The following is a 26,392-nucleotide window of genomic DNA, read 5'->3' on the forward strand; positions in this document are numbered from 1 at the left end:
ACTCATTATTATACAACTATGCCAAAACTAGAAAATGAACCTAACACAAGTCACTGTCGTAAAGCAGCCTTACAAGTGTATTAAAAGATCACGTGTACTTACTTTATTGTATAAAGTAAGGTAACAATTATATAAGTGCTATTAGTATGCCATGGTTTTTTATTCATAATTATCCTTATTGTATATTTGTATAGTACTCTTCTTATATTAGAGAGCCAACAAATGTCAAACCATGTACACATTAAGAGCTCAATAAACATTATAATAAATAAATGGTACACTGTAAAACTAGCTAACATAAAATAAGATTGGCAGTCCTTAGCGCCTGGGGATTAACAGCAGCCAGGAGTGCAGAGTTTCCAACTTTTTGACAGGTGGTTGTGTAGACTGACTTTAAATACAGATTACCAAAGCGTTCTGTGCCTCTACAATGTAGACATTTGTTTCAAGTTATCTAAGCTCAGGGTGAGATTTGCAAAAACCGATTCGCCAAAGCCTTTTGCAACTATTCTTTTATCAATGATTTTGGGTAGGTGGGTTTTGCATGGTAGCCAAAACAATGTCTGCTGCATTAACAGGGCAAAAGTCTGTGCAGGTAAAAGACCCCATACACAACCAGTTGATCTGCTGACTAACTAGTCCGCGGATCAAATATGGCGCGCACTTGACAATGAATTTCCGCCTACCAGGTGCACCGCCCAGCATGGGGCGAACCAATTGGTTCTGAATGGGCCCTGACTCATGTTCGTTCATATCGAAGGCTAACGTGACTCGCGTCGACTGACAAGTTCAAGTATATTTTCAAGAAATGTTATTGAGAAGTCTGCTATTTTTTGATTCAGAACCAAATCTCATGGGTAATTTAAACAATTATTTCTACACATTACCGGTACCTTTGGTTTCTTCTCGCCTACTCATACTGGCTCTCGTTCATTTTTTCTTTCTTACTGCGATGGTTTGAAGATAATTCTGCTTAATTTGGGTAATTAGACTATCCCCCGCTTAACACGGAAACCAAATTTCTGTCGTTGATGGGATGGATAAATGACATTCTGGATAAAAAGATAACGAAGACAGAGAATGAAGAGACACGAACTGTGCCCATAAGCACGGAAATCTATCAAAACTCGACTTACGTACCGGAATATGCTTTTCAAGTCACAGAAAAGCTACGGCAATCATTATTATCTGCTACAATTTTCTATCAAAAGAAAAGTGCTATTGGAATTTCCTGTAAATAATTGGCTTTTTTGTTGAAATGTCTTCTTATCTAACCAGGAGGCTATGATTGATGTCTTTTTTTCTGTTTGTTACATTTCTTGTTGCTGTAAATGAGTGTTAAAAAAAGTTGGGATAAAACAGATAAATCCCAAACGAAGAGGTGTGACAAGGACCACGGACATCATCGAGCAACCAAAATCATTCATTTCTTTCCCGGCCCCTAGCGAAGGGGGGGGGGGTCGGGGGGTTCGAAGGAACCGCTCTTTTTGTCTAGAAAGAGTCCATTCTGGGTACAATTTGATCCAGGTACACTAAGGTTTCATTGTAAAAGGTAAACTTTTTCAGAAAAATACCCCCCCCCCCTTTGGAATTTGCTGGTTACGGGCCTGCGTTCTGTGAGATCGATGACTAGCACTGTTGAATCCTTCCATTGTGTTCTATGGTGAGCTTATACATTATAATAGTCTCTCCGCCTCTCACACGCGTCGTCCCTGCGGGGGTACAGTCATTAAATCTCGGCTCCATTGGGGCGACGCGTGGGGAGGCGTGTGAGAGGCGGAGAGACAGTTAAAGGATAAGGGGGGTTTCTTTCATGTACGTCCGCCATATTTAGTTCTCGGCTTTGTAGAGCCTCGGCTCTTCTCAATGTGAATGCGGCCTAACATACCTCGCGATCAGCTTTTCTGCACGTTTCTGAACATTGCTAGCAGTCGGATTTTCCCACAAAGATCCCCTGCACTAGTCTCATTAGTTCGAAAATCGCTCTCAGTTAATTAAGGCAGCATATTTCTTAGAAGACAAATCAAGATTGATTCTGCGGCCGATCCCGCGTAGTCTGACTTACAAGATCCGTGGAAGCAGTTTGCTGTGCTGGTGGTTTTAAACACAAACAGGCAGTTGAAAATATAGATTAGCACGTGCTTCAACATACGTGAACCACCACGAAATCGAAGATCGACGTATCACTTTTTCTGAAAAATATCAATGCCAGTTTAAAAGGTCTACCTGTGGTATGACGCCTGTCGCTGTTGTCGGTATCTGATACACCAGACATCGAGTAATGTGTTCGCATTGTCTTTAGACGATACATACCCCAATGTCAGCTGATACCAAAGGTAGACAGTCTGTTTCCGAAGATTTGTTCGAGATAAACGTAAACGGAATCTCTGATGACTGTTGCAACAGCCCACAGGACAACACATAAACACGGTGCGGTTTTAAGACTGGGTTGCCATCCCTAGATCAATCTAACAGAATCGGTCCATCTCCACGGGATCCCTCGCTAAACTGCTTTTAACCCAAATGGTGTAGACGTCTGGGACGCCCACTAAAGCTGCTAACGATAGTTAATTATCCCCTATCAGTCTCAACAGGCGTAACAGACATCTAAGCCACCCAAGTTAATTGCACATAAGCGAGAATTCCCTCGGAGATAGTTCGATCCAAATTTAGTACGATAGTCTCTGGGAAGGTCTCTAAGGAAATCAGCGCTGTCTATGCTAACCACAGAGCACATGAAAGCGTACGTTAAATCGTGCAGATGAGGGAAAACAAACAAAAACGACATCTTTTTATAAATAAGAAAATAAAACGTCGAAAATTAGGAATTTGACGCCTCGGAGTGCATTTGTTTTTAGTAGAAAATGGACCAAAAGGAGAGCATACAGCCAACTCCTTATCCATACAACGTGTCTTTTGATCTTGTTTTATCTGTCTGAACTGAAAGAATGGTCTTCGAAATAATTACGCTTGCAAAGTACATCTCACAGTCAAAACGTCTTGGTGAGCCAGGTATCAATGGCCTTCCGGGAAGAGAGGCATTACAATACCTTCAGAAACTCTCTTAAAAGGTTTTTTCCAGGGCTAATTACAATACAAACGCACGCGTTCCCTTTTGCCAACCACGCACTGAATTGAAATCTAATAACAGTATTGGCCTAAGTTGACACTGACTATGTGCAATAATAAAAGTATCTTTGTTGAGCACATCAACAGTTAAAAAACAAAAATAAAATGCACATATATCAAGTAATTGGATTTTAAATCCTATTGTGTGAAACAACACTTTAAAAAGCAAGGATTTGTACGCATACAATAAGATTTTGACATACACACTTTAAATTATGTTCTGTCCTAAAAGCATTCTACGCACTTCAGACCTTCATATGGGAAACATTACTATTTCTAAAAAATCATCAATTTTCCTTAAAACGTCAAGGCATGTCCCTTCTCCTAAGAAAAATTTGATCTGATCATCCATTTTGGAGTTGTAAATTTCAATTTTATCATTTGCACTTCGCCAGTCTCCATGTCCAATATGAGAGTGACTCAAAAATTATATAAACATAACAATAAAAATATTGTTATTTTGTCAAATGGTTTGGAAATAGTGAGTAAGGAAAAAGTGATGACAATTCCAGGAAAAATTTATTTGGCTATAAAAAGATATGTCTAATGGGGGTAGCCTACCTTTAATCATATGGTACAACAATAAACGGCTAACCCTATAATCAAACTGAGTGCACAGCACAAAAAACCAAGACATACATTTTTAAAATTTTAAAAGGAAATGCTACTAACATATTAACAAATATGTACTAAAAGACTGTATACAGCATCCATATGACAATGCATAAACAAAAATATATACACATTCATGCATGTTAATACAAAAATCAATATTAAAGGAGATTCAAAATCTTTTTCAGTTCTACCACAAATACACTTGTTAATCCTGTTTTGCATATGAATATATTTTTAAGGTGCACTTGACTTATGCTTGTGGCACTCAGCGTGGATGAGAAAAACATAAGTGTTCTAAAAAAACAGTATCGCTTTTATAAATTAATCAATTTCATGACAAAGGCTGGGTAAAATAATTGCAACTATTACAAATATGTGGTTTCTTGAACCACAACACACATTATATGCTGATGTGGATTTTGACAGAAAAGATGAAATATCAGTGTATGTTTGTATTGATAAAAAGAATGGGTCTCAAATATGTCAAGACCCCATTAGTAGTTTTAACTAATTGTAATTAGTCATTTTAACTTATTTAAATCCAGTTAAAATAATTAAAATCCTCCAGTTCATGGCAAAGGAATTCTACTTGTATTTTATGAGAATAGAGTAAAACGTATAACATAAATTTAATCTCCTGGGAGCAAAACAAAGTCACTTGGTTAATGGCAGAGATAAACTGAATACATAAAATTTACAAATAAACTGGTGCAAACTTTGTAAAACCAATATGCTGCTTCTGAAACTTGCCCAATACAGAAAAATATATCATAAATTAAAAATATATATATATATATATATATATATATATATATATATATATATATATATATATATAACAAGCGTGAGGGTGGAAAAGAGTGCTCAACAGTCCGGAGCATTTGTACACAATTAAAATTAATAAATAACTCTTAAGTGCTGCCCTCTTTTGGCAGTGCTCAAGTTAACTTGCTGCCACCTACTGGAATCCACATAATTTACAATTCCTCAGTATGAGAGTGAAGAACCTGCAACTTTTCCTGGTCTGCATTGAGAATAAGGTGATAAAAGAAGTTGATTATTTGCTCAAAGTTCTGCAAAGCAATTCTCTCGTTGTATCCATGAATTCTTTTGGGCTCCTCCGGTCCCATCACAGCAGGCAAGAACCTATAGATAGAGTCAGTCAGGTTGAGGTATCGGTAGTGTCTTGTATCTGTGTTGGCCACCATGATACCTACAATAGCCAGAGATAGTAAATGGGTTAAATAAAAAGAAAACGAAAAAGCTAAAACGGACAAATTTGAAGACATCCATTATCAACATGAAAAAATCTCAAAAACTGATTAACTGCATCTGTAATGGGAATAATACCTGACATAGCCCAAAGGCTTGTGTCACTTAAAAATCATTTTTTGTCAATCAAGAAAGATTTCTCAGGCTTTGGGGGACATTGGTTAACAAATGAAGATACTGGTAAGCATTGGACTTGAACCTCTGTGTTGGTTAGGATCAGCGTAAATACAAGGTGTTAAACTCTCTTACCTACAACTATATATATATATATATATATATATATATATATATATATATATATATATATATATATATGGGTGGGGTACTTAAGGGAGTTGGGGGTGGGGTGAGGGTATTAACCACTCCCTACCTGGTACAGTGGGTAGTAAGGGGGGGTGGGGTGGGGTGAGGGTATTAACCACTCCCTACCTGGTACAGTGGGTAGTAAAGGGGGGTGGGGTGGGGTGAGGGTATTAACCACTCCCTACCTGGTACAGTGGGTAGTAAAGGGGGGTGGGGTGGGGTGAGGGTATTAACCACTCCCTACCTGGTACAGTGGGTAGTAAAGGGGGGTGGGGTGGGGTGAGGGTATTAACCACTCCCTACCTGGTACAGTGGGTAGTAAAGGGGGGTGGGGTGGGGTGAGGGTATTAACCACTCCCTACCTGGTACAGTGGGTAGTAAGGGGGGGTGGGGTGGGGTGAGGGTATTAACCACTCCCTACCTGGTACAGTGGGTAGTAAAGGGGGTTGGGGTGGGGTGAGGGTATCAACCACTCCCTACCTGGTACAGTGGGTAGTAAAGGGGGGTGGGGTGGGGTGAGGGTATCAACCACTCCCTACCTGGTACAGTGGGTAGTAAAGGGGGGTGGGGTGGGGTGAGGGTATTAACCACTCCCTACCTGGTACAGTGGGTAGTAAGGGGGGGTGGGGTGGGGGTGAGGGTATCAACCACTACCTACCTGGTACAGTGACAGCATCTGGAAACACCTGTTTCACACTTGACCTAATTGTCTGGTAGCCAAAGTCTTCTGGGCCTGTAGGGGAGACAGGGGATGGCTCTATTGCATCCTCCAGGTGTAATTGTTTTATATGAACACGATCATCATTGACAACTGCCCTGTCATAGTCTATAACCTAAAATAAATGATGTGGTTTCTGTTTTAATTGCTAAAACTTATATAATGAATTTTCTGTAATATTTTAATTTGTCTTATCATTATAGACCTGATTCGTCTTCAGTTGTTAATCCCATCCAGAGTTCTAGTATAAAATGATAAAATTTAAGTGTCTGAAGATCTCTAATATGTGCTGGTTTATCAATTTGAGCAATGTGCGACTGCCCTGGTGAAACAATTAAAGTAATCTGTTACAAAAACTTTCAATTCTGACTAATAAAAATGTTTTAATTGTGTCTTATTTCATTTACATTGTCAACTAATTTTATTTGTTTTGTTGATTTTGTGACATAGTTGATTGGTGCAAAACTTTTCAAAACGGACTTACATAAGTATGTTTTGGGTTCTATTTTATTTACATATTGTAAACCAGATTTGTTACTGATTTGGTGAAGCAAGGTAATTTGTTACAAACTCCAGTGTAGAGAAGTTCCAGAAGTCACTCACATCCTGAATGGACTGTGCTGGATGTATTCTGTGGTTCACATAGGCTGTAGCAACTGGAGGGAGAACATTGTCCTGAAATAAATAAATAAATAAATAAATAAATGGACTGTGCTGGATGTATTCTGTGGTTGACATAGGCTGTAGCAACAGGAGGGAGAACATTGTCCTCAAATTTTGTTTAAAAAAAAAGAAAATTTATAAGAAAAATAAATAAACTTACATTAATCACTGAATATGCTTTTAATAATGATCATTTCAAAAAATGATTGAATAGAAAGGGGATGGCCCAACAAGATAAAATTCAAATGGACAGTTGTTTAAACAGATTGTTTAACCCAGCCCAGTTTTACAGCTAAATTTAAATGGAATTCACACAGCCATACCAAGTTTCAGAGAAAACATGATATAAAATCATATGTTACACATTCAAGAACAGAAAAAAATTAAACTGTTAAGCTATTTTTCTTCCCATAAAAAAATTTAAAAAGCCATTAAATTGCTTCGTTCTCATGTTAAAATCTAAAAGCTATAAATGATGACTTTTGAACAAATGTAATTCTTTGGCATATGAAAGTATACAATGCTATTTACTTCACTAATAATAATAACAATAGGCAAGGTTTGCACATTTTTTTATTTATTAAGGGGTAATTTTGGACTCTGCACTAGAAACCAGAAATTAACGTTCCCAACTGAAATCATTGCACCATTACAAAGGACATTTAGCTCAAAATGTGCTAAATTCAAACCAACCTTTATTCCCGCATTGAATACGGTGATAGCTGTTGTAGTCCGAACTTGCCCATTTGTGGCAGGATTACTGGATAGCAGTCTAAAACCAAACAATCTTTTTTTGAACAGAATAGAATTGGACAGTAAGACTGATATATGTACACATAAGATAAAAGATTTAAAGAAAACCGGGAAAATACTGGAGTTAAAAATGAAGAATTTGTTAAGAAAAGATCACAAGGACATTTTTTTCTTAATTTGCTCAGCATCTTTCAAATATAAAACAGCGGAACTGACAATAACATATAGGTAACAGAGATGGCTGGAAAATTGTTTGGTTTGGTTTAATGATGTTCTCTTTGTTATACCACTACAATACATGACTCCTTAATCCCTCATTTGGAAAAAAAAGAAACAGAAGTGAAAATGCACCAAGCTCACGTTCACTTTGTTTATATTAAAAAGAAGTTGGTCTTAAAATGCATACAAGTATTTCAAGGTTTTTTCCTCACCTGGAGACATATGGTCCTAAAAGCCACAGGTTACTCATCAAGAATTTGCCAAAGAAAGACATCTGAAACATTAATTATAAAAAGAACTGATCGAGACACATTCATCAAGCAACTAATTTTCAAACAAACATTTTTTTAATGTGTCACACACTTGCTCCTTCTTTCCCATAGTTGAAACTGGGTCATACTTCTCAATAACCATTTCATAATTAATTTACCTATGAGGTTTATAATCATTCTGAATGTAGTTATTAAAAACTAAATTAAAATCATAAACATTGATCATTCAACAAAAGCTGGAAGAGTTTAAAAAAAAACAACTTACATGTGGTGCCACATGTTCCATACTAGCTGCCTCAGGTCCATAGCCAAAAAAGCTAGGGTGAGGCGAGGATTCTAGCCTGCAATTTGATATACTGTTGTTAAAGACATACCATGCTTTTTTAAGTTAGTCCTTGATATATGTCATAGTGGTGATTTCACAGCCAAACTTCATTTTAGAAACTTCCACATTTAAATCAAATTAAATCAACATTTGGTAAAGATTGTTCAGGTGTCTCCTTTATAATGATATCATATGAATCTGTTTATGTATGTTATTCATTGGAAAGAACTGTAACCAAGTTTTAAAGGATGTTTTCAGTTTTAAAAGGATTGAATAACTTTATTTACTGCTTCATAGCCAAGTTAGAGTTTAAAGCAGTCTGACTTTAATTATGTAAAGGTCTCTAGTAATATGCCCTAGTTCTGTTAATTGGCTTCAATATCTCTGGCTTGTTTTAGGAATCACTGTAATGTATTTTGTGTGCATTAGTATATAAGGAGAAGAACTTTGTATTAGAGATGAGAGATTTGAGATCAGAGCTCAGAGTGAAGCACAAGCAGACAAACGCTTCCTACATCAAGCAGGATACAAAGAGGTGCTAAAGGTACCTTTTGGTATGACAAAACTGAAATCTGCAGATTTGCATAAAGAAGTGACAGACATGTTGAAAAAAATTCTGTCGGAAGTGGATCGGATGCCAACTGCATACAATATAGACAAAGATGGAGACAAGCTGACAATTACAATTGTCAGGAAGAACGATCCAAGAGACCAGAAATTACTGTACGTTGAAACAGTTCCCTAAATTAGCAGTATCAAAAAGAAAAAAGTCACCATCACGCCTGAGAAGAGATCAAGAAAGAATGAAGAAATGGCAGAGCAGAAAGAAGACTAGTCATCAGAAACAGGCAGTCCAAGCTTATACATGTGAGTTAGAAATGGGTTGCAATGCCTTGATAGATAATGCACCAGAGAGCATGCCAATGGATTGCAACGCCATATTAGAAAATGCACCAGAGAGCGTGCAAACACCAGAGGATGTGCCAGAAGAAACAATATTTCCTTTCCGTGAGTGTGACTCTGTAACTGATGAACTAGACGCTTCAGCTGCTGTAAAGACAAAATTGCAGAATCTCAGAGCAAAATTAAAGGAACTAGAAATTGTAAGAAAAAAATTAGTAGAAATTCTGAGACAATTAAAAGTTTAAAGGCCACTTGTATTGAAAGAGAATATGAAATTCATCAATTGGAACAAGAAAAATTGAGAACTGAAAGATATTGTGAACAACAGAAGGAAAAAATCAAAAGTGATCCTTTATTTCATGTTAACTGCATATCAAAGGAAATAGTATTTTCTCTACAACAAGAAAAGAGTCAACTTTAATTTGAAAACACTGAAAATGAGAAACAATGGCAAGAAGGAAAAGGACTTTTACAATCACAATGGCAGAAAGAGAAAGAACATTTAACTTTGCTAGTAATATGAAGAAAAAGGCAATTGCTATCATAATAATGGAGAGCAATATCATTTTGTCAGCCATAACCATTTTGGGCCTATATGCTTGACTGAAAATCTTCACAGCTTTAAAAGTAAAGAATTCTATTGTATTATATTTCTTGGAGCACTGACATGGTTACTGACATTTTGTGTGGAGACAGTGTAAAAGACGCTGAAATATCCTGAGATTGCTGCAGTTTTTATGCATTCTTTGTTACTATCATAGAGTAAAAAGTTGCAGTATGCTAAGCATGAGGTGATCACCCCATGAATTTACTGTTGACGTTTGAAGAGTTGATCTCTGGAAAACTTATCATAGCTGTTGTGTTACCTGCTGGAGAAGTAACTCAGACCAAAGTGTCCCCTGTGTTACATAGAAAAAAAGAGAAAGAGAGTCTCAGAAAAAAAAGAAAAATTCTCCTTTTTCCATTATTCATGAAGGCATATGCACTACCTAAATTCAATAAAAAATGGCTGTCCATAAATCAGACATGAGCCTAGGTTTCAAAACGGCCTCTGAACATTTACCAAATTTCAGACAAGATGTATCTCAGGAACCATCAGAATTGAATTAAAAAACACAGAACTCCGAGCTTCCGTGGAAAAAGCCCCTGTCTGATAAATTCATTTTCTAGCTCTTACTTTCTCTACCTCTTACTTCAGAAAGAAGACTGGTCACATTTGCCAGTTCCAATTCCCATCATCATGACAAAAGTGGCTCTAAATCAAACTAGTAGCTCAAGACTCAAAAAGCCTTTTAAACCGATTTGGTAAAATGGCTTTAGGTCTCATTCCCAATGAAAATATCAGTCTATGTAAATCGATCCAACTCCGTGGGGACTCTTGCTGAATGCAATCAGACTAAAAGATTAACACGCCTCCTTTTGTTATCAATGTGCTTGTATTATCACCAGCTTTTCTGTATTCTACTCAATGGAAAGAGGAGGTATGTTATTATACATATATGTAATAATACATTTTCTTCCCAGTATCTCACCTTGCTAATGCTTTGGATAAAATGCCAATGCTGGTTTCAGGAGGCGGCATAGAGGAATGGCCGCCTGGTACTTCCACCTTGAATTCCAGTGTCACGTAGCCTTTCTCTGCAGCTCCTATACTGTAAATTAGAAGAGATAAGGAAACAACCTTGATATGAGACATCATTTAATCTTTGTAATATACAATGTGTATAAATGCACCATGTCTATTTTAATCAAAGCTTTCAAGGTACTCATATATACTGACTATATATAGGGTATTTACAACATATATCAAGAACAGGACAACTTCCAGACAAATTTATTCACTTTTGAAACATGCAAACCTTTCAAAAATAATTGGGAAAATTGAAATAGTTATACCACAACTTAGCCATATTTCAAACAAATATTTAACACCCCATCATCATCAGAAACAAACCACTCCCACTAACACTTCAGCTGTCAATCACGGTCAACTCCTCCCACTTACACGGCAACTGGCTTGTCAATCATTGGCAGACATACATCCAGGACAGGCATGCCCTCATCTACCATAAATTCAAGTCTGATGCCTCGGTCCTGCAGAATCTTTCCTATATGTGCATGTCCATCGTAACCCCCAACCTGACAACATATGAGCATGCAAATGTAATTTCGTACATTCGTACGATGCCAATATAATCTAAAATTAACTAATACCAAACATATGAGAAATTAAACTGATACAATGTTATATTTTCTTAATGACTCATTGTTTAGGATGTTATGCTAAAGGACACTATTGGAATATCCCTTCATTTCAGATTGATAAATAAATGCTTATATTTATTGGATAAAATGGCCTTATGCAATCCAGCATTACCATAGACTGCATGCTCATGATCGATTTTTAATCATAAGTAGCCAATCCCACACCATACAACTCGCCTAAATTCCAATGACTTCAAGTGGAGACAACAGGGCCGTAGCAACGTCCGAAGGTTCAATAGTCCGAAGGTTCATTGCTCCGAATGTTCACTGTAGAACCTTCGGACCAACGAACCCTTGATTTAAAAACTGATGAAAATGTTAGGATTTTTCGGACCAATGAACCTTCGGACTATCGCGACGCCCCCGGGACAACAGTTTCCTTATTCCATTAAACCAGGTCTCTACCTCCGTCCTGTGCTTTCCCTACCTCTTCATCATGTCCAAGAGCAACAAACAAAGTCCTCTTGGGCTTAAATCCTCTTTTTAAGTGGAATTCCAAGGCTTCAAGAATACCCTGAAAATAAGTCAAATTGTGTCATGAAAACTGCAGTAATAATAAAAATATTCAAGGAAATTCAAAGAGTTTTCTGTGGCACTATTTGTGAGCCAGCTTGATATATGTGCAATATTAATAAATACAGCACAAGCATAAAGAATCATTTTAACTACCAGAACGCCATCTTTGTTATCCAGCGTTCCTCGCCCATAGAGGTGACCATCTTCTGTGATGACCCCATCAAATGGTGGATGTTCCCAGCCCTCGTCTGAGGCAGGTACAACATCAAGGTGAGCGGCTAGAAGATACGGCTTCAACTCCGGGTTTGTGCCTGGAGTGAGACAAAATATTTGGTCAACCCAAAGGTAGAGGTGCTTTAACAAGGAAAATTAAGGTACAGGCATTACTCAGAATTCAAAATGGGATTACTTTATCCTTTTGGGCATCTCATATAAAGAAGAATTAAAAATCAACAGGTGGGTAACATCCCCATGATGCATACTGGTAAATTTATATGACAATCATCTCTCAAAGGCAAAGAAACTGCCGGTAGCTCTGATGGCACAGACATATAACAAGATCAAATGGTCTGGAAAATATAATTCTTGATAGGCTTGATAGGTTGATCATTTGTTTTAATAATAGAGACATTATAGTCATCCAGTAGCTTTTGTCAAGGTCAGGCCAGCCCCTATTTCATTTTCATGGATATCATCTCCTTCATAATAAATGACATGTCTAACAACAAATGCCTATCATTATATTTTCATTGGCATCTGAATTCACTTATTATAAACAAGAAAAAAATTCTCATCTGAAAACAAATTTTTATTTTTAAATTAAAAAAAAAAAATTATTTTATTCATTTTAGACCAGATATAGACTCTCTGGCATATAAACACATGCCTATTTGTTTGTTTTTTTATAACATGTTTTCTTTCTCCTACAGTATCTTGCAGACAAAGGCAACATAGTTTAAGTGAGCTCTTTGTGTGTACAAAGAAAAAGACTGGTGAAAACACACATATATCTTCTTGTTGGCATCTTGATGTTATGAACAGCGTACCTCGAACAGCATTCATCCATCATCAGTTACCACAGTCTGCAGTGTGCCTCATATAATACTAACCTACACTTGTCCAAAAAAGTTTGGAAACATGAAACTGTTTCTCAATAATGAAAAACTATGTTATGCAGTTAGAAAATCTTCATTGTATATGTAAAAAGTAACAAATGGTGGGTGAAATTTATTCATCAATATTTGGTTAAAATACTTATCTGAGCTCACATGATTATTTTATAGTTAAAAATAACAATGTTTACGAAAATTTTTGTTCAAGTGTAGATTTAGGAGTCCCAGGTAAATAGCTCCTTCATATAGCACTCCAAAGTCTCAGATACAGTTAAAGGTTAATTCTATTCCAGATTTCATGGGATTTAGAAGAGAGTGGTAAAAAAATATAGAGAGAGTGCAATGTGGTTTAATCAATGAAAGTTAGTGGGCAGAATGTACAACTTGGAATATTTTTTCTCCTTGTTTTCTTTTAAGTTCTATAGAATAAAAGTCGTCACAGGTACTAGTACTTGTATATTGTTCCTAAATAAAAAAAAGTGTAGTTAGTCATTAAGGCTGATTATTATATTGACTGCAGTCAAAGGGAGTCCCTACTACATTTTAATTGCAAAACAAATAAAAAATATATTTAATGAATGAAAATAAAATTGTAAAATAAAAATGCAATGTTATATAACTGTTACATTATAATTAATAATTATTACATTGTTCAATACAACCTATACCTGTACTGTACCTGGTAATTCATAGAGCAAACTGTATCCATTTACCACTTGGTGATGTACTAACGGTGAATTATGGATTGTGGGGAATTCTGGAATAAAATTGTTTTAAAATAAAACTAAGTGCATGCTAACTGTACTTCAAGTTTCAAAGTATTTGATTTCACTATAACCATAACCGTAATACATTCATATACAGTGAATTAATATACTGCTACACCTGTAGTAACATGTATACATATATATATATAGTTACACGTATGGCACATAGCATTTTTTCACAAACTAATGGTATATACATAGCGGTTTCTTTTTTCGCAAAGAAAACAAATCACTATTATGTGTATTACGTATATCAGCACCCCCCCCCCCCCCAAACACGCACACACACTTCCCGCAACACTGCGACACGCCCCTTTCAAGACAGTTATTAAACGTGCCCCTCCCCCCCCCCACCAACCCCCCACCCTCCCCGCCCACTGTTTTTAATGTGGATATAATAAATTTTACCTCTCTTTAGAAAAAATTGAAACTTGAGCAGCTCGTCCCGATTGTAGTCATGCTTAGATGTCGACACAGTTTTAAAACGAAGAGCATGAACAAACCGGTCAACAACGTCTCCATCGGCACGAATGTAGTCTTCGTCCGTGACTTTGCACGGCTTGTAATCTATCTCCCGAATTTCAAAAGTCAGCGCTCGTATTAAACATACTAGAAATAACGACGTGGATATGATAACAGTGAGAAGGCCCAGCTTGCAGAATAATCCTCCGAGAGACCTGCCTATCGGTTTGGTTGGTCTTGTTGATATCGACCGACCCGAGGCAGCCATTTTTTAGCACCCGCATGAGAACAGAAGCGAACTCGACGGGGCGTGACTAAAGCGTGCTACACGCGCGCCTCCCGTCGCTTCATTCTTTAAACATTGATTTTCAGAGATAAATGTTTATGTTAGGAAGCCGAGATATGTTGCACTCTTTGTTATAAAGATTATTTCATTTACATTACTTATGCAATTAATTTGTAATTTAGTGTAAAAATACGTTTACCTAGGAGAATAGGGCAACCCAAGGTCACAAAAACCATGTCGGCGTACTACTTAGCGGCGGTATTCTGAATATATATACACATTCATACATATTTTTTCTTGAAAATAAATATTTTTAAGACCTTCACACCGTTTAGTATTTTTCATTGTTAAAAATAATTATACTTTTTAAACACTAATCATCTAACATAAAACATTTATTTCATCATAAGTTTACAGTTAGAGATACATAAAGAATATTCAGGAATTTATAATAAAAGGCATCAAATAATTGGTGCAAAATATTCCCAGATTTCATCCCATTTTCTTTGAGATATAATCTAATTCTGGCTTCATTTTCCAATTCTCTTCATTTCAGTTTCCAAGCACAATGTTTTCAATCTATATTTGAAGTCAATAAGTGAATGGTTTCTTTCACAAATCACAGCATTATATGATAATTAAAATGCTTCTAAAAATCGCAAGTTATGATGTGATTGTTTTAAAATCACCTTCATAATTCCTTTACTTCTATTCATAAGAACAAACAATGTTTACCAAAGCTTGTAATGCACTTGTATTAAAAAATTTTTCTTTGGCAACTGAATAAAATATAAGTACCACAAAATCTATACCATAGCACTCGTCAAAACCATTATACTTTATTGTTTATTAAAAGAATTCATTAATAACATTGAGTAAAATTACCTACAGTTCTATCCTTTTGACATTAACCAATCACCTACAGCATGCCATTTGACAACAATAATAAATCACTTAATATGATAAAAAATCTTTGGATATCATTCAGTTTTCTAGTTATATTTTAATAATTAAAGCCTAATTTAATAATGTCTGATAAAAAAAAACTCTCTCCCTATCATATTTTGTAGCTAGCTAGATAAACCCTACTACAACCAAGTAAAAATCAAACAAGGTTTCAAGTTGGTAACCCAACAATAAACACACTACTTTTTCACCCTAAAAATGTATTTCTTACACATCTTTACAATAACACAAAACTATCTCTAGCAGGTTCTCAACACTTCTTACATTATCTTTTCTTAAATTTCCCTTAGAAATTGACAATAATACCTTCCAAATCCTTTTTTACATGATAATCAAATAATTTCTACCAAAAACTACCAAATTGCATTTTTCAATGCAACTTAATAATTAACAACAAATAATTAATGCAGATAGCATAAATCTTTTTGTAAAAAAAATGGTTAATAATCATTTAAAATAATTTTCTGCATTATGGAGCACACATCCTGGACTAAGTTAAAATCATGCTAAAATATTCCATCTTTATGTTTCTTTGCTTGCATAAAATCATCTTATATTCAAATAAGACACTGTCAAATAAAACCCCTGTTACCCGAAAAACAACTTGAATCAAATAAATAGTAAATAAATATGTCATTCAATATATGTATTTAAATACTGTTTTTTCAACCTCCCACTGATGTTGTAGAGCTGAACAATTACAACAGAATAAATGAACAAAAAGTTCAAAACAGTTACTGTAAGGATAATGTTGTCCGTATCAAAAACCATGGAATGGTTTTCTTATCGTTGATTAATACTTATTTTTTTGTATATTTCTATGGAATATTTAATGACCAAAAATGGTCTATCACTGTTAGCTGACAATTTTCAATAGCTGTAAATATTCTTTGAATTCTTTTTGTGCTTGGTTTTTCCTGGTATAACTCTATTGTGCTGCCCTCTGCTGTACAGATTGATATGCTGCTGCCCCCTAGTGAGGTTCCCATAGTTTACAATTCCTCAGTATGGGAGTGAAGAACCTGCAACTTTTCCTGGTCTGCGTTGAGAATTAGGTGATAAAAGAAGTTGATTATTTGCTCAAAGTTCTGTACAGCGATTCTCTCATTGAATCCATGAATTCTCTTTGAATCTTCAGGCACAAGAACGGCAGGCAGGAATCGGTAGACAGACTTAGTCAGGTCCAGGTAGTGCTTTGTATCTGTGTTTCCCATCAGAATACCTACAATAAGCAAAGGCAATTGTTACTATAATTGCTTATCTAGATATTTACTATAAATATACCATAATTAAAAAATGTACTTAGAAGCACTTAAAATTTTACAACCTAAATGACATTGTAAAAAAAATAAACAAGTATTGCCTTTATTTACTTTTGCTAATACCATTATTATGGCAACAACACAGATTCCAAATTTAGAGCAGATGAAAAACGCAAAGGGGACTTGACAATGTATAAAATGTATGAATTATGCAATACAGTTTTCATCAAGAGAACTGCGGATATGTATTGGATGTGCAGATGCAAAATCTCAAAACTGTTTCTGAATAACAAACCCATAGTGTTGCTGGGGGGGGGGAGGGGGGGGGGGGGGTAAGACAGAGAGAGGAGGGGGTTGAAGGGGGTTGTCAATAACCACTCCCTACCCGGTACAGTGGGTAGTAAAGGGGGTTGGGGTGAGGGTATCAACCACTCCCTACCTGGTACAGTGGGTAGTAAAGGGGGGTGGGGTGGGGTGAGGGTATTAACCACTCCCTACCTGGTACAGTGACAGCCTCTGGAAACACCTGTTTTACACTTGACCTAATTATCTGGTAGCCAAAGTCTTCTGGACCCGTAGGGGAGATAGGGGATGGCTCTCTGTTCATAACAGACCTGGATAATTTTATCTGGACTCGCTCATCGTTGATAACTGCCTTGTCATAGTCTATAACCTGGAGAAAAGTAATGTAAAATGTTATAGCCCATATTAACTTATCAAATTTGCAAATTAATAAATTAATCAATTAACTTTAACCAAAAGAAAATATCTTATATTCAAGCACAATTATATCAAGCCCAAGGTTTACTGTAAATTCATTACTATATTCTAAATCTAATCTGATGAAAATTCAAACATTCTTTTAAAAACATTCAAACATCAAAAACTAAGCCTGCTTCATTAGTTTCATGATGTTGCCCAATGTTTGAGTGAAAATTGATGGTCATAACAATCATATTTAGATTAGTGCTGAACATTTTGAACACTGACAGAAATAAATTCATTTGTTTTTTTGTAAACCAGATTTATTACTAATTTGGGGAAACAAGGTACAAACTCCAGTGTAGAGAAGTTTCAGAAGTCACTCACATCCTGAATGGACTGTGCTGGATGTATTCTGTGGTTCACATAGGCTGTGGCTACTGGAGGGAGAACATTGTCCTGAAATAAATAAATAAATAAATAAATAAATAAATAAATAAATAAATAAATAAATAACTAGAGGATCAGAGAGGCGATACCGCCTCCGAATATTGTACCACCAGCTGGAGCAAGCGCATTCGTATCATCATCATCATTGCTCTTCGTCCCGCGTGGGACATAAGGCCACAGTCACAAGCGCATTCGTATAGACCCCCACATACACAAAATAAGGGACACAGCCACCAGTTTTGTGCTTGACAAGCTGTAAAAATGCAATCAACAAGAATTTTTAAACTTTTGCAAAAAATACATATGGTACAATCAAATTTAAGTTCTTCGTAAGATGTAAGATAGGTCAAGGGTCAATTTCAAGGTCACTGTAAATTGCCAGTATATGACTTCCTATTCAAGTTCAAGAGTAACTATGGACCTATCTCTGCCAGTTTTGGAGACAAAAGGAAAGCAAAATTTGCAAAGTTCAGTTCATGGTGAAAAGTAGGTCAAAGGTCAATTTTAAGGTCACATTTAGATTGCCAGTATATGACTTCCTATTCAAGTTCAATAGTAACTACGGACCTATCTCTGCCAGTTTTGGAGATAAAAGGGAAGCAAAATTTGCAAAGTTCAATTCATGGTGAAAAGTAGGTCAAAGGTCAATTTTAAGGTCACATATAGATTGCCAGTATATGACTTCCTATCCAAGTTCAATAGTAACTACGGACCTATCTCTGCCAGTTTTGGAGATAAAAGGAAAGCAAAATTTGCAAAGTTCAATTCATGGTGAAAAGTAGGTCAAAGGTCAATTTCAAGGTCACATTTAGATTGCCAGTATATGACTTTCTATTCAAGTTCAATAGTAACTACGGACCTATCTCAGTCAGTTTTGGAGATAAAAGAAAAGCAAAATTTGCAAAATTCAGTTCATGGTGTAAAGTAGGTCAAAGGTCAATTTTAAGGTCACATTTAGATTGCCAGTATATGACTTCCTATTCAAGTTCAATAGTAACTACGGACCTATCTCTGCCAGTTTTGGAGATAAAAGGGAAGCAAAATTTGCAAAGTTCAGTTCATGGTGAAAAGTAGGTTAAAGGTCAATTTTAAGGTCACATATAGATTGCCAGTATATGACTTCCTATTCAAGTTCAATAGTAACTACGGACCTATCTCTGCCAGTTTTGGAGATAAAAGGAAAGCAAAATTTGCAAAGTTCAATTCATGGTGAAAAGTAGGTCAAAGGTCAATTTTAAGGTCACATATAGATTGCCAGTATATGACTTCCTATTAAAGTTCAATAGTAACTACGGACTTATCTCTGCCAGTTTTGGAGATAAAAGGAAAGCAAAATTTGCAAAGTTCAATTCATGGTGAAAAGTAGGTCAAAGGTCAATTTTAAGGTCACATATAGATTGCCAGTATATGAATTCCTATTCAAGTTCAATAGTAACTACGGACCTATCTCTGCCAGATTTGGAGATAAAAGGAAAGCAAAATTTGCAAAGTTCAGTTCATGGTGAAAAGTAGGTCAAAGGTCAATTTCAAGGTCACATTTAGATTGCCAGTATATGACTTCCTATTCAAGTTCAATAGTAACTATGGACCTATCTCTGCCAGTTTTGGAGATAAAAGGGAAGCAAAATTTGCAAAGTTCAGTTCATGGTGAAAAGTAGGTCAAAGGTCAATTTTAAGGTCACATTTAGATTGCCAGTATATGACTTCCTATTCAAGTTCAATAGTAACTATGGACCTATCTCTGCCAGTTTTGGAGATAAAAGGGAAGAAAAATTTGCAAAATTCAGTTCATGGTGAAAAGTAGGTCAAAGGTCAATTTCAAGGTCACAGAAAGATTGCCAGTATATGACTTCCTATTCAAGTTCAATAGTAACTACGGACCTATCTCTGCCAGTTTTGGAGATAAAAGGAAAGCAAAATTTGCAAAGTTCAATTCATGGTGAAAAGTAGGTCAAAGGTCAATTTTAAGGTCACATATAGATTGCCAGTATATGACTTTCTATTCAAGTTCAATAGTAACTACGGACCTATCTCTGCCAGTTTTGGAGATAAAAGGAAAGCAAAATTTGCAAAGTTCAATTCATGGTGAAAAGTAGGTCAAAGGTCAATTTTAAGGTCACATATAGATTGCCAGTATATGAATTCCTATTCAACTTCAATAGTAACTACGGACCTATCTCTGCCAGTTTTGGAGATAAAAGGAAAGCAAAATTTGCAAAGTTCAATTCATGGTGAAAAGTAGGTCAAAGGTCAATTTCAAGGTCACATTTAGATTGCCAGTATATGACTTCCTATTCAAGTTCAATAGTAACTATGGACCTATCTCTGCCAGTTTTGGAGATAAAAGGGAAGCAAAATTTGCAAAGTTCAGTTCATGGTGAAAAGTAGGTCAAAGGTCAATTTTAAGGTCACAGAAAGATTGCCAGTATATGACTTCCTATTCAAGTTCAATAGTAACTACGGACCTATCTCTGCCAGTTTTGGAGATAAAAGGAAAGCAAAATTTGCAAAGTTCAATTCATGGTGAAAAGTAGGTCAAAGGTCAATTTTAAGGTCACATATAGATTGCCAGTATATGACTTCCTATCCAAGTTCAATAGTAACTACGGACCTATCTCTGCCAGTTTTGGAGATAAAAGGAAAGCAAAATTTGCAAAGTTCAATTCATGGTGAAAAGTAGGTCAAAGGTCAATTTCAAGGTCACATTTAGATTGCCAGTATATGACTTTCTATTCAAGTTCAATAGTAACTACGGACCTATCTCAGTCAGTTTTGGAGATAAAAGAAAAGCAAAATTTGCAAAATTCAGTTCATGGTGTAAAGTAGGTCAAAGGTCAATTTTAAGGTCACATTTAGATTGCCAGTATATGACTTCCTATTCAAGTTCAATAGTAACTACGGACCTATCTCTGCCAGTTTTGGAGATAAAAGGGAAGCAAAATTTGCAAAGTTCAGTTCATGGTGAAAAGTAGGTCAAAGGTCAATTTTAAGGTCACATATAGATTGCCAGTATATGACTTCCTATTCAAGTTCAATAGTAACTACGGACCTATCTCTGCCAGTTTTGGAGATAAAAGGAAAGCAAAATTTGCAAAGTTCAATTCATGGTGAAAAGTAGGTCAAAGGTCAATTTTAAGGTCACATATAGATTGCCAGTATATGACTTCCTATTCAAGTTCAATAGTAACTACGGACCTATCTCTGCCAGTTTTGGAGATAAAAGGAAAGCAAAATTTGCAAAGTTCAATTCATGGTGAAAAGTAGGTCAAAGGTCAATTTCAAGGTCACATTTAGATTGCCAGTATATGACTTTCTATTCAAGTTCAATAGTAACTACGGATCTATCTCTGCCAGTTTTGGAGATAAAAGGGAAGCAAAATTTGCAAAGTTCAGTTCATGGTGAAAAGTAGGTCAAAGGTCAATTTTCAGATCACATTTAGATTGCCAGTATATGACTTCCTATTCAAGTTCAATAGTAACTATGGACCTATCTCTGCCAGTTTTGGAGATAAAAGGGAAGCAAAATTTGCAAAGTTCAGTTCATGGTGAAAAGTAGGTCAAAGGTCAATTTTAAGGTCACAGAAAGATAGCCAGTATATGACTTCCTATTCAACTTCAATAGTAACTATGGACCTATCTCTGCCAGTTTTGGAGATATAAGGGACTAAATGTTATAATTTTGGAGTAACCATAATGTGCCTTAAATTTCGTACAGAAAAAATTAATTAAAATAAAGAAAATGTCATTTTGGTCAAAATTCTTGAAATAGGAGGTGCTCTGAAGTTTCAGAAGTTCAAATTTGATGAAATAATGTCATTTTTTAACACAAGTTGTCTGCTATTCCAAGCCTTATGTTTTATTTTTCCAGAGTTCAAAATTTATTATCCATTACCGTACTGCACATTTTGCTTTTACCACCAATATGTACTTTTTGATACAGCGTAACTCGAAAACCGTATGGAATACAAAAAAACCGAGACCACCTCCAGTGTTGGGCTTTGCATGCTCTACAAAATGCAAAAAAGAATGGGTCTCTAGCATTAACGGTTCCCGAATTAGAGACAGTTTTCAGTTTCGGTATCTTATGGCCGCTACTCCCGTGAAAATGCACCGATTGACCCCAAATTCATGGAGATGAAAGATGACCTGAAGGGTAACACTTTCCAATAATATTATTGGTTAAGTCTGTGTAGTGTCTGAATAACAGGGCAAAAAAAATTTTTTTCGTAAAAAATTTCATTTTTTTGAAAATTATGGCCCATTTGACCTTGAAGTAAAGGTCAAAGGTCAAATCCAAGGGTATATTTGAAATCTACACATATGACTTTTGGAAAGCCGTCTATAGAAATTTTTCCCATAACTCCTTCCGTAGGGTAGATAATTAGCATTTAATTTTGCCATTTTTAGACAAGGGTGCATTGTAATGAGTGCCACACCCAGACCCCAATACCGACAAAGCCCAAATTTTACGTGGAACGAGTTGAGATTATAAGTGACCTAAATCCATGAGATGGGTACGGGGGCCCTTACCGTCTAGGAGGAGAAGCGGTAACGGTAGCCGTCCGGCGGAGCCGGCGGAGCCGGCGGAACGATCCGGACGGGACCGAAACCATGTGTACCGCCAGCGCTAACGCTGGTGGTACAAATATAACACCAATTCAGACATTTACCAATTTCATCAATTTAGAAAAATGGTGAACAAAAAATAGCAAGCTGCTTGGTGTGTGTGCATGTGTGCAAAAAGTGTTTACTGAAATGGACAGAAGATGGCAGACAATATTGCATTCACAAACAGACAGATGGACAGCCAAAATTAACTTTCCACCAACCTTTATTCCTGAGTTGAACACTGTAATGGCCGTGGTAGTCCTCACCTGGCCGTTTGTTGCAGGTTTACTGGCCAGAGCTCTAAAATGAAACATTCACTCTAGAACTCAGTCTGTGATGATATCACCATCCCAAAATCAAACAACAGTAAAATTGAACCTGGTCCAATTCAAGTTTTGTAAATTTGTTTTTGGGCAATACATTATTATACCCTTATTTGGCTTTTAGGAAAGCTTATTAGTAGTGGTTGGGTGGGTGGCTAAGAGTGAGTATTATTAAACTAAACAGAAAGGGTGGTGCATACATAGATGATAGACAGAAACATTTTCAAGAAACAGATAACTAGACATCTAATAGAAGGCAAAACAGAAGATCAAGTGGACAAAAAACAATATCTGCACTTCTCCCACAAAGAAATATCTTTCATAAACACACTGAGGATATAAATGCATATAAACCAATTTCTGAACTCAACAATGAATGTTGTAACAACTTCATTTGTATTCTAAGCCAAATAATCTGCAATAAAACAGCAACATATTCTTTTCATCTTGATACTCTTAAAAAGAAAAAAAAGCACTATTAATAGTAAACTAGTGGTCCACACTGTTCAAACATTTGGTACATAAATTTTAATTTAAATTTTTTATTAAAAATCCTCACCTGGAAACAAGAGGTCCAAAAAGCCACAGGTTGGTCATCACAAATTTACCAAGAAAGGACATCTAAAATTAGTATGTTAAAATAAAATGAATAAAGATATATGCCAAATATGTTGTCAAAAACATAATCCACTTCAATACAATACTCTCTCTCTCTCTCTCTATATATATATATATATATATATATATTTTTTTTTTTTTTTTTTTTTTCAATAACCCATGTTGAATTAAAAAAATTCAAGTAATTACCTGGTCCAAAATATTCTACTTATGTTGTTTTAAACCCTTCCTAATCTGGTCATTAAATACATAAAATGAAATAGAAAAATGAAATTTAATAAAAAACACTTACATGCGGTGCCATGTGCTCCATCATGGCAGCCTCAGGGCCATAACCAAACAAATCAGGGTGAGGCGAAGCTTCTAACCTGGAATAATGAGATACTACTACTCTTTAGTGCGCTTGTACCTGCATCTTTGTGCATATAACATTATAATTATTGCTTCAAGAATCTAGAATTGCAGTCAGCACAATACCATAATCAGACATGAGCCTAGGTTTCTGGGGGGGGGGGGGGGGGCACCTTGGGACTGAATTAAAAAATGTGTAATTCCGCATTTTCGTGAAAAAGCTCATGTCTGATAATTCACATATCTTTATTATGCCTCTTGTAGATTTACTGGCCTCTGCTTGGCCAGATACCATGTACTTCATGAAACAGTACTCTTGTACTTCGCATCAGGTTCCCATTTCCTCCCACTGGGCACTATTTTTTACACTCCCTCTGAACTGTGCACCATATTAATATTTCCTCCCGGTTTCTCACCTTGATGCTATCGAGACAGCCAACCAAAATACCCATACATAATTAATACATATATATTTTCCTCCCAGTAGCTCACCTTGCTAATGCTTTGGATAAAATGCCAATGCTGGTTTCAGGAGGCGGCATAGAGGAATGGCCGCCTGGTACTTCCACCTTGAATTCCAGTGTCACGTAGCCTTTCTCTGCAGCTCCTATACTGTAAATAATAAACCATCGTAGTACATCATCACATAGCAATTTCTTTGTTTGGATTAATGCATATTGTCATCAATGTGAAGTTTTTTTAAAACTTAACAGTCTTCTTTCTCCCCTTACTTACTTACATGGCAACTGGCTTGTCAATCATTGGCAGGCCAGCACTCAGGATAGGCATGCCCTCATCTATCACAAACTCTAGTTGAATGCCTCTGTCCTTCAGCATTTGTGCCATGTGTGCGGCTCCATCATCTCCTCCAACCTGAAAAAATATGCAAAAATGATTGTTTATAAAAATCTTTCTGAATTAATGTCCAGGCTTGAAAGTGGACTTTTCCCCCCAAAAAAAATTGTGACAGCCAGAAAGGCCAGAGGACCTGCAAGATTTGTGATATAGCAGGTCCTCCGAACTGGCACGTTTTTTGTGAAAGTACTATTATACATAAAAATAACCCACATGTAAACATTGACCAACAGAAATTAAATACTTAAATACTCCGTTCAAACCAGAAAGGACCTGCAGACTTCTTGTAGCTCAAGTCCTAAAGTTTTCCCCATGTGGCCCTGGGACAAGCTTGGACTTCATGTAGGCAGATGCATTCCTCTCCCCCTCCCCCCAACTAATTATTCTTCTGAGGCTTCTGATCTAAATTTGCTCCCACTCTGTATACACGACACCCCCTCCCCATGCTCCCTGTACATCAGCTGTCTTGAAATATGGCTGTTATAAATTCTGATGTCTCTGTATATGTCTTAAGCAACAGTGTTTCATTGCTTGGCAAGACAGTCTACATTACATTACGTTACATTACATTACATTACATTACATTACATTATTGAAACCAGTTCACAGCTTTCCCTACCTCTTCATCATGGCCTAGAGCAACAAACAGAGTCCTCTTGGGCTTGAATCCTCTTTTTAAGTGGAATTCCAAGGCTTCAAGAATACCCTGAAAATAGGTCAAATCATGTCATGAAAACTGCAGTAAAATATTCTAGGAAATTTAAAGAGTTTGAGAAGAAGTATGTAACAGCACTTGTGAGCTGACACATCTATAAATATAGCACAAGCATAAAGAATCATTTTAACTACCAGAACGCCATCTTTGTTATCCAGCGTTCCTCGCCCATAGAGATGACCGTCTTCTGTGATGACTCCGTCAAATGGTGGATGTTCCCAGCCCTCGTCTGAGGCAGGTACAACATCAAGGTGAGCGGCAAGAAGATATGGCTTCAATTCTGGGTTCGTGCCTAGAGTGAGATAGAAGATTTAGTTTCAGTTTTAGTTCCCAGCAATCTAAGACAATAAATGCTAATATAACTGAACCTGTATATGAAATCAATTATTTAAAAGTAAGAAAAAATAGACTGAAATGTGTGTGGTTGTTACTCAACCTTTACAATGGAGCAACCACACACACATACATACACACACACACACACGCATGCACACACACACAAACATGTACATGTACCTGGTAATTCATACAGCAGGCTGTAACCATTTACCACTTCATGTTTCACTAATGAAGAATTATGGACGGTAGGAAATTCTGAAATTGAAAAGAAAAATTAAGTTCTCTTTATAAAAATATGCATAAGACAATCTGCTGTTGTCACCATGATAGATTAATTTATCTAAATCAAATTTTCCACTTCCTGGCAAACCTGACCACCTGCCATCTTGAAGTATTGTAATGCACACATTCCAGGAGTTTGTGCAAAAATGGAACTCTAAAGCAAAGCTTAATTTGAAAAACGGTTGCTTGGGTTAAAAAACTTTTTGTGAAAAAAGATTTCCCAGAAAGTTACAGAGTTGACTTTCCAGGAGGGGTTGTCGCAGGGTTATGCATGGTGAGCTCCTGAGCATCAGTATCAAAGGTTGGTTAGTCAGAGAAAAATACTGATTTACCCAGAATAA

General features: G+C 36.2%; 2 protein-coding genes across 3 annotated transcripts; both read right to left on the reverse strand.

Moving 5' to 3' along the window:
- Positions 1-3,183: 3,183 nt before the first annotated feature.
- Positions 3,184-14,619, reverse strand: LOC106163044 (N-fatty-acyl-amino acid synthase/hydrolase PM20D1). The gene is made up of 12 exons (XM_087014632.1): positions 14,241-14,619; positions 13,745-13,822; positions 12,107-12,264; positions 11,865-11,951; positions 11,178-11,311; positions 10,705-10,824; positions 8,210-8,285; positions 7,885-7,946; positions 7,394-7,472; positions 6,641-6,712; positions 5,978-6,152; positions 3,184-4,957 (listed from the first exon to the last, which is right to left on the reverse strand). Exons 1-12 carry the CDS (start codon positions 14,560-14,562, stop codon positions 4,722-4,724), a joined length of 1,599 nt encoding a protein of 532 aa, XP_086870758.1. The 5' UTR covers positions 14,563-14,619; the 3' UTR covers positions 3,184-4,721.
- A 341-nt stretch (positions 14,620-14,960) lies between these two features.
- Positions 14,961-26,127, reverse strand: LOC106163085 (N-fatty-acyl-amino acid synthase/hydrolase PM20D1.2). Of its 2 annotated transcripts, XM_087014633.1 has the most exons (11): positions 25,947-26,127; positions 25,565-25,722; positions 25,335-25,421; positions 24,600-24,733; positions 24,353-24,472; positions 23,802-23,877; positions 23,451-23,512; positions 22,790-22,868; positions 17,898-17,969; positions 17,307-17,481; positions 14,961-16,768 (listed from the first exon to the last, which is right to left on the reverse strand). In XM_087014633.1, exons 4-11 carry the CDS (start codon positions 24,704-24,706, stop codon positions 16,539-16,541), a joined length of 921 nt encoding a protein of 306 aa, XP_086870759.1. In that variant the 5' UTR covers positions 24,707-24,733; positions 25,335-25,421; positions 25,565-25,722; positions 25,947-26,127; the 3' UTR covers positions 14,961-16,538. The 2 variants fall into 2 exon arrangements, with proteins under 2 accessions (XP_086870759.1, XP_086870760.1); XM_087014634.1 differs by lacking the exons at positions 25,335-25,421; positions 25,565-25,722; positions 25,947-26,127 and having other exon boundaries at positions 24,596-24,733.
- Positions 26,128-26,392: the final 265 nt, after the last annotated feature.

The sequence above is a fragment of the Lingula anatina genome, chromosome 6 (assembly GCF_051362555.1).
Source record: "Lingula anatina isolate TDL-2025a chromosome 6, LinAna3.0, whole genome shotgun sequence".
Classification (NCBI taxonomy): Eukaryota; Metazoa; Brachiopoda; class Lingulata; order Lingulida; family Lingulidae; genus Lingula; species Lingula anatina.